Here is a 16,987-nt window from a genome sequence, read left to right as displayed (position 1 = left end):
ATAAACAAAAATAATAAATAAAATATTAAAAAACAGAACTATATTAAACAACCTACTAAAAAAATCATACATACAACTAGCTCAAGAAATATAATATATATCTAGGTAAGGTTTATCTGAGAATGTTTGGTCTTTGTCCAAGCTTTATCTACATGGCACATGGTAATTAAAAGTACCAGACTGGTGGAACTAACCTTCTTGGATGTTTAACAGCCATACTTTGAGGCCTATACTAATTTGGTCAGAGGGACTTAAAGGACAGTTTTTGCTCTTTGCCCTCCTAGGTCGACTAAGTTCCAGGGGACCATAAGCATCTCTAAATATGTCCTATAACTGTGGTGAGTCACCTGTCCTCTTGATCAAGGAGGCCATGGAGACCCCATCAAATGGACTTGAACCAGTGTCCAGTCTACAAAAAGGAGGGTCAACACAGAGGAAACATTTCCTCCATGCCTCCAAATGAAACCAATCATGGTCAAACAGATATTTGACCTGTCTTCATATAGATGGAACTGGTAAAAGAAAGGAGCCAGGGGCTCCTCCCAAGCCCATGTGACCCCTGAGGAACAGATCCTCAAACGGCGTTAAGAACAAAAATGTATTGGTTTATCTGGGCCAACTGTATGGTCTTAAACACCTAAAAGGAAAGTAAAACCAAAGGTTAAAGGGGTCCATATAATTCTTTAAGAGTCCATGTGTATAGCTAAAGGCTACATAATAAGAAACAATGCCAGACAGGAGATACCTTCCTTTGAGTTGTTGGCCGGGGTGGCCTGAGAGACTCCCAGACAGTAACTCAGCATAGAACTGGGAAAATGAACAGCAGACCCCAATCTTATCTAAAGGAATATTGACAACTGATTGCTGCTAGATGAGGAAGAGATGATCTTCGTAAAACAAGGATCTCTAGATAGGCTGACTAGACTTAGCAGATGGACAAGCACTGGGGAAAGGCTAGGGGCACCGACAACACAGTGGACAGTAACTGGGATGACAGAGTATATGGGCTCCAATATGGGGGGTGGGGTGGGTGGAGGCTATGGGAGTGTGCCATTTGGGTATATAGATGAATAAGATTGTTTGGGATGTTCTGTATGAAATACACACAAAAAAATCAACAAATAGAATAATGTGTCATATTTGAGGAAGAAGCATAAGCATTTGCTTCATTTTAATTAGTAGAGGTGAAACACAGTACCATTGAAATCTACCTGATGACTTTATATGCATGCTCATGTGCCAAGGATCTGAGTGTAACCGACTATGACTAATAATAATCAAATACATAGAGATTAGAGATGCATATGTAAACATCTAAGTGTTTGTAGCATTAAAAATGAGTTTTTCTGAGTGAAACAGTATATTTTAAAATGAAATGGAGATCTTTTTTAAAGGTTAAAAAAGAGTAAAAACTCATTCAATTTCATGTCTTACAGGGTTTATACTAAGTTTAATATTGTATAACTGTATTAATTCATCTGTGAACCTAAAAATTTACAGCTAAATTTGAAAGAGCTGCATCTTTGCTCTGGAAATTGTTATTGAATATGTTAATGCTGTAATGAAATGCTCTAATCACGTGGTTCATTTTAAAAGTGTTAAAAAAACTTTTGATTGTTTTCAAGATCTTTATAACAAAACTGAAATGACAGATTACTTTTCAGTTGTAGATTTCTACTTGAAGTCAAATGAAAAGCTAGCCTGGAGAGAGAGGTGTAATTTCCCCAGAGCCACTTGGCTCATGAGTTGCAGAATGTAGACTTGAATCCCAAGCTTACTGGAACTTTGCTATTGCAGCCATGACAGGACTGTGCCATTTTTATGGAAAGCTAGTTTCTCTGTTCCCTTCACTTCTCAAATGAGCACATTTGAGAAATGAAAACATTTGTTTTCTCATGAGCACCCTTTGCTTGCCTTTCTGCCTTGTTAAAGCTCTTGACATTCCTGGAGTCTCATAGTGTCCTGGAACCCGAAGTTGCACAGCTGGAGAGGAAGCATGGCTGGCTCTTTATTCCCCACTCCTAATTGGCTTAACCTATAAGCATGGAAGCTCGTTTTAATTTTACATCTTCTTTGTGTGTGTGTGTGTGTGTGTGTGTGTGTGTGTGTGTGTGTATGTATTTAAAGCTCCTAACCCCCTTTTTATTCTTTCAAGGAAAACTGTATTTGGAATTAAGCACTTTTTCCTTTCAAAGCCAATCTGTGCCCCAGATCCTCATGAAATTACTTTGCTTGGGGATATTGATCATTCTGAATGGGTTTTCTGATTTATCTGACTAAGTAGTTTTAAATTATGATTTGATGGGGGGAGGGCTTTAAGCAATTTGAAAGGTTTTAAGGCAATTGAATGCAACCCTCTGCTTCTATAGAGTTGATTGTGGGTTATTCCACAAAGGTTTGTTTGGTTTTTGCTTCTGTCCTTCGCTGGTGCTCTATCTCCGACCCTTTTTGCTATAAGAATTTATGGGAGAAACTACTTTGCTTGATTAAGGATGGGAAGACAAGTTATTCCAAACCCTTCATGTGCTTAAAACAATGTGGGTAAAAGCTAAAGTAATTTGCCAGAGGTCATCCAGTAAAATAATTTGTGATTTTCTTTTTTTTTTTTAGTCGCATAAGATTCATTTCCCTTGCTGGGTTTGGTGCTTTTTCTCATTCTTTTTAGGTGGGGGAGAGGGGAGTGTTCTGGCTAAATTGTCCCTAACCAAAATTCATATACACTGACTTCCTAATTTCTAGTACTTAAAATGTGACAGTATTTAGAAAGAGGGTTTTTAAGAGAAAAGTTAAAAGAAGCAATTAAGGCGGGCCTTAATCCAATATGAATTAGAGGAGAATTTAGGCCCGGACTCACACAACGGGAAGAACACCTACAGACAAAGAGAGGAAGAATAGGCAATGTACAAGCACATCTTACTGTAAGAATATCCATCTGTGCTTCTGCTTTGCTTAGCCCTAAATTCATTCTCAGTCTATAACCAGGTGGTCCTTTAAAATGTAAATCAGGTCAAAAGATTAGTCATTCATTCATTTTTTTTCATTCATCCATTCATTATATCTTCTATAGTACCACAAATAAAACCCAGGTCATGGCTCCTGAGACCCCATGTGACCTGCAGCTACTGCCCTCCAGTGACTTGACTCCCCCACGCTCCCCTCTTGCTTGTCCCTGAACACATATTCATCTCTTATTCAGAACATCAATACTTGCTGTTCTCTCAGAGCGAAGAAGACGTTTTTCTAGCACTCAGACCATTCAACTCTCTCTTTATGGACAGCTTCTTAGGTGTACTTTCTTCAAAGACAAAATCAAAAGCTGTCCAAGCTCTCCCACCTCAAGTATCCCTTTATTTTCTAAATGTCCCTGATCTCTACTGAGCTTATAGTGTTTACCTAGTCCCTTGCTTGTTTTTTGCGTTTTCGACCACTGCAGTGGCAGGAGATTTAATTTGCTCACATTAGTGCTGCTAGCATTATAAACAGGAAGCATTTACAACCATTAAATGAAGGAATAGATGAATGAATAACACATCACACTGTTTCTTTGCTTTAAACTGTTGTGCTTTCCCTAGGTTAATTGGTTTGAGGAGAGCAAGTATCAAAAAGACAAGTTTATATACTAAGGAAGATTGGGGACCTATGGAAGAAAGAAGGGATTTGGACAGAGGGGGCCATGGGGCACAGGGAAATGAGTTGGGGAAAGGGACAGATCTGAACAAGATATTCTGACATATCTGTATGAAAATGCCATAATGAAAACTACTACTGATATAAAAATTAATAATAAAGAAGGGCTACTAGACTATCTTCTTGTTGATAAAGAGACCATGCCTCTATGGTCCCCAGTTATCCAACCAAGGCCTAGATTGCTCTACCCTCAGAATTGAGATAATGAAGAGAAAGACTTGGGATTACTGGGGGGAAAGTAGTAACATAGGTTTGTCTGGGGCACCTTTTAAAGGTCATATTTTGCTGTTTTTTAGACACAATTTGATACACCTCACAGTGTACATCTTGCTTTTCTTATTGGCAACTGTAAAGTTCAATCTGAAACATTTCTGGGCAGAGGCACGTCACAAGAACTTATTGCAGAACAATTCCATTAAGATTGTTCTCTTGGTGTTAGGAACATAGAATGTTAAGTAGCGACCTGGAAGAAGGTAGCACAGCTTCATGGCTTTGTGGGTAAGGAAAGAGTCTGCTTCCCTTCAAGTAGAGGGAACATAGCCCTAAAAAGTTATCTTCTTGATGAACAGGAAGCAATCTTGAATGCATTCCAGATAGTACCTATTATGTATAAAGCCTTAGAAGTTTGCTGAAGATAAGGAAGCCTTTGTCTTGATAAAGGATGAGCTTCTCTTTGGTATCTGATTTTTGAGTTCTGGTCATTTTTAAGTGGTACCTTCTTTGTATCTACTTCAAGCGTTCATTTGAATCCTTGTTCTCAGAGTACTTGCAGCTTTTTCTGTCATTATAACTTGGGGATGTCTGGGGTCTGAGAGTCATAAATAGCCACTGCTTTACTATCACCTGTCTTTGGTGAAGGCAGGGCCATAGGTATGCAGGTTTTCAACCAGATGGAAGGCTGTGACCAAGAGAATTGGTCATGACCATAGTCTGTTTGGTATGTCAAGAAAGGACCAGAGAAAACCGCGACCTCTTTTTTTTTCCCCCAGCTCTCTTCCTTTTGAGGAAATGTGTTGGGAGTCTTTACTGAAAAATATTTGAGGTTTATTTATACACTAAGCTGAACTAAAACAATAGGTGAAAGTCAAACTGCTTTTTTGAGAATAGAGGGAAAGTAAGAAAACCTGATGGATGATTTTGTTCTGAGAAAATGTGGGTTCTAGGATCCATCTTTTGAGCATCTATTATATTCAGAACTTAAGCTTACCACTCACAGCAGTCCTTTGGGGAAAGCAATCATTTCCCCAAAGGCCTCTTCCTTCCTCTCTGGTTGTTCTAGCACAGACCCAACACTTGGGTTCTTCAGCTGCCAAAAGAATGTCCAGTCCTTTGTTCTCTTGTACAACAGAACCAATCTCTGATGTCTGAACTCCAAGCTAGAGCAAGCTGGAACCCATTTCTGGTCTTTGAAAAAGTGTCCTCCTCTACCACCCTTTCCCCCAGGCCGCTTTCCCTGGTGTGAGCTAGGGCACTGCATCTGTGCCTTCTTTTAAACATGTCCACATGGGACAGTTTTAGGAAGTTGCATAAACCAGTGGTTATATGTTTTTAACCACAATTCCCAAGAAGTGCTCACCAACTATGAAAGTATAATATCAGACTTGGAGTAGGAGCCCTGTGGCCTCTACAAATAGATGGGAGTAATTGCCTGTCATTTGAAGGTGCCACTCAGCTCACACGTTCCAAGGCCCAAGCCTTCCTTCCTCTTCTGGGAATTGCATTTTTGCTGGCTTTCAGATTTAGTGAAAGTTTTCTTGTTTCTGAAAAGCTATAGGATGGGAATTCACTAGGCTTCTTTGTCATTGTAAAGACCCAGTCAAAGCGAGCTGTGAGTCAGAAACGATCAAAGAGAATTATTTCTTAAGAGAGAGGTGGGGACTATTCATCACCAAGGCAGCTAAGAAGAGGAGTCACTTGCTGGGGCCACAAATCTGTGTCCACAGTCCATGACTTTTGATTCCTGTTAAGCTTTCCATCACTTTTTGTTGCCTTTCTATGGACTTAGACATTTTCAACGTGGTATTGACTCAAGTCCGTCCATTAATGCCATCCTCCATTTCTGCTTCATGTCCATATGGTTGATCAGTCCCTCAGGATTATTTGTTCAGAGTTTTGTACCTCATTTTTCTTCTTTCTGATGCTCCAATTTTATGGATGGGTCCTCCCTGAACACCCTGTTGTGAACTGCAGTAAACTTTGATGCATCCCTATCCCTTCTTCCTTAAGGATCAAGCCTTCCTCAGTAATACCACAGGCATTTTTGAATCCATGATCTTACTGTCACTTCAGATGGAAGCAATCACTTCAGTCCTTTCCTGTTCTATAATTTTCCATGTTAAATTTCTTCAAAATATTATAAAGTACCTTGCATATTTTACAGCTAAATAATGCAAATAGGTAAATCGAGCAAAGGTTTCAAAAGCTCTTTGAGTTGCCTTCTGCAGCTCTTGCTAACCCTTCCACATGTTAATCATCTGGTGAACTTCCTTCCAGATCTTTCTCTTGGTCACACAAAAACATGATAAACATGTATATTCAATATTCTTTGTTCGCTTTTATAAGAATTACATCTTATTTTACACATTGGTCTGTAGTATATTTATTCCTTTGCTCAAAATACCAATTTAATCTTCTTTTTAAAGTAGTCTTGGCACACAAATAAATGTTTAAAAAAATTAGGAGGCAGAAAGATAGTTCAACGGGTGATGGTACTTGTGGGCAAACTTGACAACCTGCATGAGTTCCCCTGACATACATGGTAGAAGGAGAGACCCTACCCTGCCACCTTCAGGCTTGATGCTGCACAACCATTGAGTTTCCCTAAACCCTGTCCACACTGTGTCAGATAGACCCTTTGTTAAAGCACTCATTTCAGATTAAGTGTTGTTACTTCTGTTTCCTACTCATGCCCTGAGCGCTAACGGTTTTCCTGACCTTCTTTTTCTCCTGCTACTGACTTCTGCTTTCTGGGTAGGGGCTTCCTCTCTTTAACTCCATCACAGCCATTCCATTAGCTTCTATGTTTCGAATTCTGAGATTACATTTCATTCATTTTCTCAAAATGGCTTCCAGGAGTTTTCTAGTACTCATAGAATAAAAATTGAACTCCCCTTGGTGGGGGGATTGGGAAAGCATGAATGGGGGAGGGGGTCTGTGTTTGATTGGGAAATATATGAAATTTAAAAAGCTCAATAAAAAAAAATGAAAAAAAAGTTGAACTCCCCAGATGACTGCTTCCCATTCCCTTTCCCATTCCACAGTATCCTTAGTATCTGGGACCCAGCAGTTCCTCAATTTCCCATTGAAATGCATTGTTTGCAGTGGGACCATGGGCTGTCTATTGTCCAGTTACATGGCATTAGTCTGAGTTAACCCTCATCAGTTCATTGGGGATGATGATGGCATACAAGTCATAGCACTTTATTGTGGATGAATTGAACAAAGAGTATATAAACTTGAATTGTTTTGACATGTAAGATATTTCTAGAAAATTTTATAAATTGTAATAATTCCTGTTATAAATCAGTATGTCCCTACTCTCATGAAAATTGCTTTTGACCATATCTGTGTGTTCAAATCAGCTAATCCTTTAGACCCTTTCCAGACAAGTCCTCTGTGAGCTCTTCTTTGATTTCTGCCAGACAGATCTCTCTCTCTCTCTCTCTCTCTCTCTCTCAATGCAGATTCTGTTTTTCAGAGTAGTTTTAGGGTTATAGAAAATTTGTGAGGGTTAGGGTTATTACCTTGCATTGGTTGACACTCTTGTTACAAACGATGTCTCCTTTGATGGATTCTAGATCCGATGATGTTGACTATCAAAGTGAAGCATCCCAAAGTCTAAGCAGGAGCAATGCTCAGCAACACAAAAAAGTAACAAAATACAAAGCCTTTGTAGGAATCCAGACCCGAGATGGTATGAAGCAGTTCTTGGAAGTACTGACTTTTCTTTAGTCTCTACTGGGTTTTACAGGATGTTCTGCAAACACCATGCTTCTCAGGCAGTTTAGATATGGTGATAATTGTTACTTTCCATTTGTGCTGCTGAGTGGGTTTAGTTTGACAGCTATGTGATAAGACTGATAAAGTAGAAGTTCCAGTGCCATACTTGCAGTCATGTTTGTAATGCCCACCACCTGCAGGCCTTTTGTGTGTCCTACCCTGCATCATACCATCAGCTCTCACAATAGGCTATGAGGTAAATGTTCTTTTCTTTATTTATTTATTCATATGTTTGCATGTGGGGGGGGATGCATGTGGAAATCAGAGGATAACTTTTAGGAACCTGTCCTCCCTTCTACTGTGTGAGATTCAGGGATGAAACTCAAGTTGTCACACTGGCAGGTGTCTTTATCTGCTGAATGATCTTGCCAGTTCTGGGGTTGGTATTCTTTTAAATTTTTTTTGATTTATTTATTTTGATTTTATGTGTATGGGTATTATGCCTACATATATATGAGTGCACCTGTGTTGTACAGTGCCTGTAGAGGACAGAAGAGGACATTGGATGCCCTGGAACTGGAGTTATAGATGGTTGTTAGCCACCATGTGGGTGCTGGGATTCAAACCCAGGTCTTCTGCAAGAGCAGCCAGCACTCCTAACCACTGAGCCATCTCTCCAGCCCTAGGGTTGATATTCTTGCAGTTATATCTGATCACTTTAGATGATTCAAGAAAAGGACATTCAGTAACACTGAATTGCATGCATTCTTTCAAAACTCTGATTAGATCAAGGAAAAAGTCTCTGGTACTAGTCTCTTTAATACTTTCCTTTTACTTAATAATTTAAAAAATACAATAGTGTATTGAGTTCATCCTTGGGCTCTTTCTTGGAGGTAGTAGAATATAGGTGGAATTCTTAATGTTTTTACTGGATGTAACCTTAGGTTTACTATTCGGGGCTTTGAATTTATTATAGTAAGACAGTGTTGACTTTTAAAATTCATTTATTTAGCAATAATATTAAGCAAATAGAAGCATATTTTGCATCAAGATAAACCAGATGCCATGAAAGAGGTGTGTGTGTGTAACTATAATCTAGCCTTTGCGTACCTGGCTGACCTATATAAGAATGAAATGGTTCTGTGGCTCCTCCTGTCCAGTGCTGGGACTCCTCCTCTCCATGGCTTCCTTTCCTTGCCAGACTATCCACTTGAGCTTATCCTTTTCTGAACCTCTATTGAAGACTGGCAGACTGTTATCGTGGAGCAAGGATTAAGGAGCTATCTACAGGTCATTTTCCTATCTACTGTGACCCATGGTAGACCCCATCACTCATCAGGCCCTTTGATACTTACATCTTTAAAATGGTGAATGTGAAGCTCTGGGGCAAGAAGAATGTGCATGGCTGGCTTTGATGTTCTAGTTGCAGTCGTTGGACAGACACACTGCCTTGGTTCATATTGCTGCTGTCTTCTGCCCCTTGTACTTTGCTTTTCCTCTCGTTTTTATCCTCCAGGGCCAAACCCAAGGTAATAAGATGAAAATAGTGCTTTCTGTATATTGTGTATGCTGCACAATGGGTTGTATTTTGGAAGGAGCTCCTCAAGTTCCTTCTCACACACCTTGATGGTCCTAAATGTTTTTAGAATGCCAGAGGAAGAATGTGCGGGTTTGAGAAGTTCATCCATATCAGTTCAGGAGTTTGGAATAGCCTACCTTGTCAAACCGTGCCCTATTTTAGTAAGGACTCAGAACTAAGAAACTGCATTGCTCCTGATAATCTGTCTTCATATATCACTCACTCTCTATCTCAAAGTCAGGGATCCTGGAAACAGATCCATGTGCTGGGTGGAGAGGGAGGGTATGGGTCAATTTTAAGACCTCACCACCCACTCTTCATTTCTTCTAGAAGAGAGTAGATTGCTATCTTTTCATGAAGGCTTCTATGTAGAGGAAGAATGACCTGGAGGGGCCTGGGAACTTGCCCTGTGGGGGTGGGCTTAAAAGAAGCCTTGACTGACTTTGGGAGGAACACAGAACAGTTGCTGAGGGTACACTGGAGACTGGTGACTGAGATTTCCTTTATGGCAAGGTCCTTTATATTTTGATTAACAAAATGTTTGTTCAATTCTTATTTATGAGTGGAGCTTTGTGGTGTAAACCATAATACTAATGATAACTGCTCACATGTATTGAGCATTTAATGTGCCAAGCAGAGTTTACCTTTTCATGTGTAGTATTTCCCATAATCCTTACCAGCACCCTAAGAAAATGCACCCTAAGGAAATGACACCACTGTCCTTGTTTTAGAGATGAGGTGCCTGAAGCCCAGAGAAATAAAGTCACTTTTCCAAATCCAAGTAGTGCTGTCTCTCCCAAAGATCTGTATTCACTTACAGCCAGTCTGAGAACCCTGGGCTGCTTAGGGCCTCCCTGGTACCTTTTCCTGAATGCCACAGAGTCAGCTGCACTGTCTTAGAAAGCCTGGGTTTCTTTCTTTTCTTTGAATGATGCTGCTTGGGTAAGAATTTCATCAAGATTGCATTGACATATTCTACTCATCCTGATATAATCTTAAAAGTAGAGTGTTTTTAGGAAGTCAGATCTAATTGCCCAAATGAGAATTTATTTAAAATAACCACCTGCTACTTCATCTGTGTTGTAAAAGTATCTTGAATCTCCACCAAGGATCAGAGACTGTGGTTTGAGTCCAGGTAACAAAATATCTGATTTTGGAAACTCATAGTCCTTCTGCCTTCCTTTTCTCTTCATAAGATTATAGCTTTATTCTGAGCTGCTGGAATAGTTGCACGTATAGAACACATGTGTCTTAAGTATTCAGGATGACCTAATGCCTGGGATGGAGTCTGTGGAGGGCTCCAGTTTCCCCCAGATGTGTGTTTTCATTGCCTCGGGCACAGGTGACAACTGAAGTTCTTTATATGAAAGACTAGACTGCCAATCAACATATCCATTCAGCTTGAGTTCCAGGCTGCCATTTCTTTCTCTGTTCCAGTTTAATCTAGGCATTGGTCAATTAGTTCTTGTTGTTCTTAGCATCTTTAAAGGTTTTATTTTCTACTAGCTTTGTCTTTTCCCTTCCTTGTCCTTTCCTCCCCTTTTCTGTCTTCATTCTCTATTTCTTTCACAAACTTACAATTTTCAGTTTTTCTAATCTTTGTTATTCCCTAGTGAAGGCAAAAGGTTAGACTTTACCACATTGTAAAAGCCCTTGCTACTCTGGATCATAAATCAGTTCCCTTTATAAACTGCATTAACACATTTGGGCCATAAGGGGCAGGTTTAATGCACTGATTTATAAGCAGAGGCTAAAAGTTAATGGATTCCTAAAGTTACCTACCGCAGAGGACTGCTAAGCACTTTAAACAGTGCAACAGCTAGATTCAGTATCAGAGAAGAGGGTCCCGTCACAAGGTGGTCATCAGATAGGAAGACTTTGGGCACAGTGGTCTGTGGGAATCAGTGTGGTGCCAAGAGGGGAGCCCTGGATTCGATGGCACCCATAACTGGTTCACTCTATCACTTGGACTAAATCACCTCTCTGTGGCTCCCTATTTAGAAAATCGGTGCTAGATTCTGTCTCTAACATGCTGTATTTCTTAAGACTTTTAAGATAATGCTTAATCACAGATGTTGGATTTGTTCATCCTGTTGAGTTTTGATCCTGTCTCGCGTACATCTGTGAGGCTGGCCCCTGAGTTCATAGACAAGCATTTCTTTTCCTGTGCCCATTGATGTGTAGTGTTATCTGGTTTGGGTGATCAGTTGTTCCGTCATTTACAGCCCTCACATCCTCAGTATCAAGCTAAGATTTACCTTTCAAATTCTTCAGTGTCTGATGGTCAGTTTGCCTAGGCAGTCCTTTATGATGGTGCCCTAGGGTGTGGGAAGAGTTCAAGTGGGTTATTTCACGGGGAAGAAGTGAAGACCAAGCAGAAGAGCCCCAGGTAAGTATGCATTTGAGATCTGTGAGTTCAAGTTTTTGTATTTTTGCTCTGCATAATGAAAACAATAGCTATAGTACTTACACCCCATGGATCAGGGCCCTGTTTCTCCCTACTCTGAAAACTACACCATGCCTATCATTTATGTTTGGACTCTGTTTAGCTTCCTCATCATTAAGCCAGAAAGGGTTTATTTAATTGCCATTTGAATATTATCCAATGATGTTCTCTCAGTGGTGCTAATTCCACTTGTATCAGCTTCTGCTGTCCCTGTGAGGCACATTGAGTCCTAGAAGGCATTTGCTCCTTTGCTGGTATTTGATGCTGTTGAGGCAAAGGCTGATCACATCAGTGCTTCAGGGCTGAGGGTCTTTAGGCTATTCTTGTTTCATAACTGGTCTTAGTTCAGATGGAAGCTGGCCCTTTACCAAAGAGCAGTTCAGTTCAGGTCTTTGTTGGAAACATAAAGAAAAGCATTGAGCAACAAGAGGGAACTCTTAGAGTTGCCAAGATCATTTCATTAGGCAGCGCCTATTGGAAATGTTGCCTTCACAAACACACAAAACTGCATTTGAGACATTTGTGTGTGGAACTGGCCTGTGACTTGGTGGTGAGCTGCATTAGAACCATGGATAGAGCTCATAATATGCTAATTTTGTGGACAAGTGTAGGGTCAGGGAATAGTTTGTTGTTGTTGTTGTTGTTTTGTTTTGTTTTTTTCTGTATATACTAGTTTAGAAGCACAGACCTAGGCATTCTCATAATTTTATGGTACAGTTAAAACAGTAAATGACAATAGTTTTCCATTTTTCTTTCTTAAAAGTAAAATTGTAGCCGGGCGTGGTGGCACACGCCTTTAATCCCAGCACTGAGGGGGCAGAGGAAGGTGGATCTCTGTGAGTTCAAGACCAGCCATTCCTTTGATACTGATTCCCTGACCCCTGTTTGAGAATATTGCTTTCAAAGGAGAGAAAGGGTTAGAGAAGCCCCACTGACAGATCATTTTTGAATAGAAAATGAGAGGTAGCATTAGAGCCCCATGTGTGGTATAGAAAATCACCGCTTAACTTCTGCTTTCAAGATATTGCATGAGTATAAGAAATTTCATCGTGTCATAGTGCCAAGGGTGAAGATTTTTAAGATCTAGATTAATGAAGTATTAAGAAAAACTCAACAAATGCAAGATGGACCATCAAAGTCAAATACAAAGCCCCATCACACATGGTCTATAAGCCCCACATGTTTTGAACTCCTCAATATGTCCACCCTATTCCTGTCACATATTGAAAATTTCTGTCTCCTTAAAAGACCTTTTATATTTCTGCTTAAACTAGCCACATTTCCCTGTATCCTATGGCAATACAATGTCATATTTTCTTATTTTTGTTTTTCATTATTTCTGGATTGTTAGGCTTCTTCTTCATGAAGGTAATGACCTCATATGTCTTTTATACAGCTTTCCCAATTATTTAATAATAAATAGTTATTTGCTGAATCAGTGGACGGATAATAGATGTATGCATAAGTGGATGGATGGATGGATTGGATAGATGGATGGATGGATGGATGGATGGATGGATGGATGGGTGGATGGGTGGGTGGGTGGAGTTGAAGTCTCTAAGTTGAATTCTTAGAATTCTAATCTAGCCAAATGGTATTCTTTATCCATACTGTAGCTCTACTCTCCTATACCCCTGGAAATACTTTTCTCCTCCTTGGCCACCAAAAGCTACAATCCATCAGTTTCTACTGCAGTTCAAGTTCCATTTTCATTCATTCAATGAGACCTATCATTTGTAGAGCTGACACTGATTTGTCCCTCCTCTGACATATAATATGTGTGTGTGCATGTGTGTGCATGTTCATGTGTGTGTGTGCATGTGTGTGTGCGTGTGCATGTGTGTGTGTGTGTAGAAAATGACCATAGACCATATTTTCATTGTTTTAAGTTGGATCACATCTAAATTTCATGTTTCAATTTTATTTTTTAACAAATTTATTTATTTACTTATTTTACATGTGTTTTGCCTGCATGTGTGTAAGTGCTCCATGTATGTGCAGTACCTGTGGAGGCCAGGAGAAAGCATTGGATTCCCTGAAACTGGAGTTACAGACAGCTGTTAGCCACCATGTGGGTGATGAACACTGAACTAGGGTCCTGTGCAAGAGCAGTCAGTGCTCTTAACCACTGAGCCATCTCTCCAGCCCTAAGTTACCATTTTTAAAAAAGACTTAATTTTTCTCATGATTAAAGCAACAAAGATATACACTCACTGGGCATGGTGGTACACCCCAACAAGTCTTTGATCCCAGTAGTCCAGACATAGACCCAGGCAGAGCTCTAGTCAGTTTGGTCTACATAAGGAGTTCCAGGACAGCCAGGCTACATAGTGAGACCCTGTCTCAAAAAACAAAAAAAAAGAGAGAATCATTAATTCATGGTCAAAGGACATTATAAACTTATATGAAAATGTCCTTATTCAACTCAACTCAGTACTATGTACAATGATGATTTAAAAGAAAATGTGCATTCATAAAAATGTGAGAAATACTGATATAATGAAACAAATATAAATTCTGCACAATTGTTTCACTCTGACTTAAATACTAGATACACCTTGTCTTTTTTTCCAATAATAGTTTTCTTATACACTTCACCAATTTGTGTGTGTGTGCATATGTGTGTATGTATGCATCACAAAATTACAGCATGACATGTGCTGAGTGTATCCTTGTGGCACTGTAAGTACTTTAAAGGAAGATGACTGAGATAGGTTGCTTAATCAAAAGGTGAAACAGTGGAATGATCTCAATTAGGGACAAGCATGAGAACTGGATCCCCAACAAGTACCCCACATTCAAATGTGTGACCAATGAGCACATAGACCCTGCTATTAAAAAGTGTTCTTCTAGACATCTAGAACAATGAGTTGTGAACACCGTGGTAAAGCACTGGTCTCTGAGGTGCCACCTGTGACAATGACTCGTGTTTTCTTTCTTTTCTAGAGTGACCGTCTTCTAATCAAGGGAGGCAGAATTGTTAATGATGATCAGTCCTTTTATGCTGATATTTACATGGAGGATGGCTTAATAAAGTACGTATGGAACGCTTTTACTTCTTTTCTACTTCCTGTCTTCATTGGAGGACTTAGAAAGAAGCTTGAATTTCAAGTGAAATGAGAACTCCTGAATTGTTCATCAGAAAAATTTTTGAGAACCCATTTGCACAAGGCGTATTAATGGGCATGCTATGGGTCATGGAAAATTGGATGATGTGGCCCCTGTCCTTTAGGATATTGAGAAATGTGTATGAGTAAAATCACCCTAAAAATATCAAACTATATGTAACAGGTGTCCAGATGAAATCAGGATGTGTGATTTAGAAGTAAACAGGAAGAAATTTAATTACAGGTCAGCTTTAGGGTAGAGAGAGTATTTAAAAATGAACTTGACAAAATGGTAGGACTTAACAAGGTAGAATACAGACAGGGCATACACTTCAGAATGATTTCCAAATGTATTCATCAGGAATATATAATTTCTTTAGGGAACAACTTGCTATTGAAATATAGTGAGTTAATTTCTATTCATCACTTTTTGTATAGTGAGTTTCAGACAGGATTTGATTGACAGATATTTTGTCATACCACTATATCAGTTAGGTAACTTTGTCGTAACCATAATGCTATAACTGGCAGACCCAAGACTGTGGATTCAGGTAGCCTGTATTCAGAGCACATCTATACATACTATATTTGGCTGTCAGCAGAAAACATGATTAAATAAGGAGATAGAAGATGAACTTTCAGAGATTAAAGTGGTCCTGATTAGTGTGATGGACAAAAGTGGTTAAGTCATTTCTGTTTCAGACATGGTATTATTGCTAATTGTCAAAATGGGTGAAAACATACACACATAAAAACGTGATTCTTCATTCTTTTGATTCTCGGTTTCTCTGGGAGGGAACACAGTGAGTAAGAAAACCGGGAACAGGAAACAGGACTGGCCAGGGTCTGGACTAGAGTAGAGTTTCGATCAGTGGCTGCATTTCTCACAGTATGTTTCGGATTGTGGTGGCCCTGGAATGGCCCCATGGAGATGTGGTAAAGTTGAACTTGTAGACATGTGGATACTTTAGTTGCAGAACATAGAGTTCTCAGGCCAGTCATGAACTTCTTACCACCCCAAGAGAATCTTTCTGGCTGGCTATGCGTGGAAAGGAAAATATTGCATGCCACAAGCAGTGAGGTACACATATGCTCAAGGTAGGAGATATTTAGTGACAATGTAGTCTATGAATCCTAGGTGTACCATGAGGGCAGCTTTGAGCAGCTGTTGAAATTGAAGCTTTGAAATAACAGACAATCAAGCAACACTGCAAGCAATAATCATGCAAGCAGCATAGTGCAGGGGGAAGCCATGCATGTCACTTCCTTGTGAGGTGTCCTTTGAGACACTCCCTTGTTCTCCCTGATTCTTCCCTCACTCCTCCCTGGGATGCTCGGAGGCTTCCTGGGTCACACTGTATCTCGGAAAGTTGTCATCATCAGCTTCCTTGACTGAATCCTCTACTGGGATGCAGGGCACAAAAGCTGTCGGTGCCACAGGACTGGCATATTGACTCTTTCCTTTTGGATCTGCAGTGAAGCACCGTTGACTGATCAGGGATGTGTAGAAAACGGGAAGGAAGCCTGAGGTGGGACGTTAGGGCACAGAAGGCCAGCCTAACGGTAGCTGAGTGTCTGTACCTGCTGCTGCACTGATTCATTATCTTTTTCTGTTTCTTCTAATAGTCAGTTCACACTCTTCATAGCTTTTCCCAGTGTTATTTCTCAACCTTAAAGAAAGAGCAAAATGAAAGGGATAATAAATATGCTTATTAAAAAATATTAACCACATGATATACTTTAGACTCTGTCAATCTATAGGTCACACGACAAAACTCACAACATATAATCCCTTATGGATCATTTTGTGTCAATAAAAACATATAGCTTCTGGGCTGGAGAGATGGCTCGGCGGTTAAGAACAGTAGTTGTTCTTGCAGAAGACCCAGGTTTGAATCCCAGCACCCACATGACAGCTAATAACTGTCCATAACTCCAGGTCCAGGGGATCCGATGGCCTCTTCTGACCTCCGTGGGCATTGCACAACACGGGTGCACTTACCAGAAAATAAAATAATAAATAAAATATTTTAATAAAAATATAGCTTCTAAATATATGTATACATGTATATATTTAGAATCTATATTTTATATATGTGTATATATATATATATGTCCTTGTTTAAAGATTCCAACTTGTGAGTGACTTTTGAAGACTATATTGACAAATACAATGCAATGTCCAAAATCCTTATAGTACTGTTTGTCTTGAGAGTTGCTCTTTTAAAT

The 16,987-nt window shown here is 39.7% G+C and overlaps 1 protein-coding gene across 2 annotated transcripts in view; it reads left to right on the top strand.

Moving 5' to 3' along the window:
* Positions 1 to 16,987, top strand: part of Dpysl3 (dihydropyrimidinase like 3) — a 104,949-nt gene that overhangs the window by 59,624 nt on the left and 28,338 nt on the right. For both annotated transcript variants that reach the window (XM_008825239.3, XM_008825240.3), the window contains exon 2: positions 14,598 to 14,686. In XM_008825239.3, coding sequence (XP_008823461.1) covers positions 14,598 to 14,686 — 89 coding nt within the window. The remainder of the gene's footprint in view (positions 1 to 14,597; positions 14,687 to 16,987) is intronic.

The sequence above is a fragment of the Nannospalax galili genome, unplaced genomic scaffold (genome assembly GCF_000622305.1).
Source record: "Nannospalax galili isolate Female #2095 unplaced genomic scaffold, S.galili_v1.0 scaffold128, whole genome shotgun sequence".
NCBI lineage: Eukaryota > Metazoa > Chordata > Mammalia > Rodentia > Spalacidae > Nannospalax > Nannospalax galili.
Note: the sequence above shows the minus strand (reverse complement) of the source record. Positions and strands in the feature narration are given on the sequence as shown.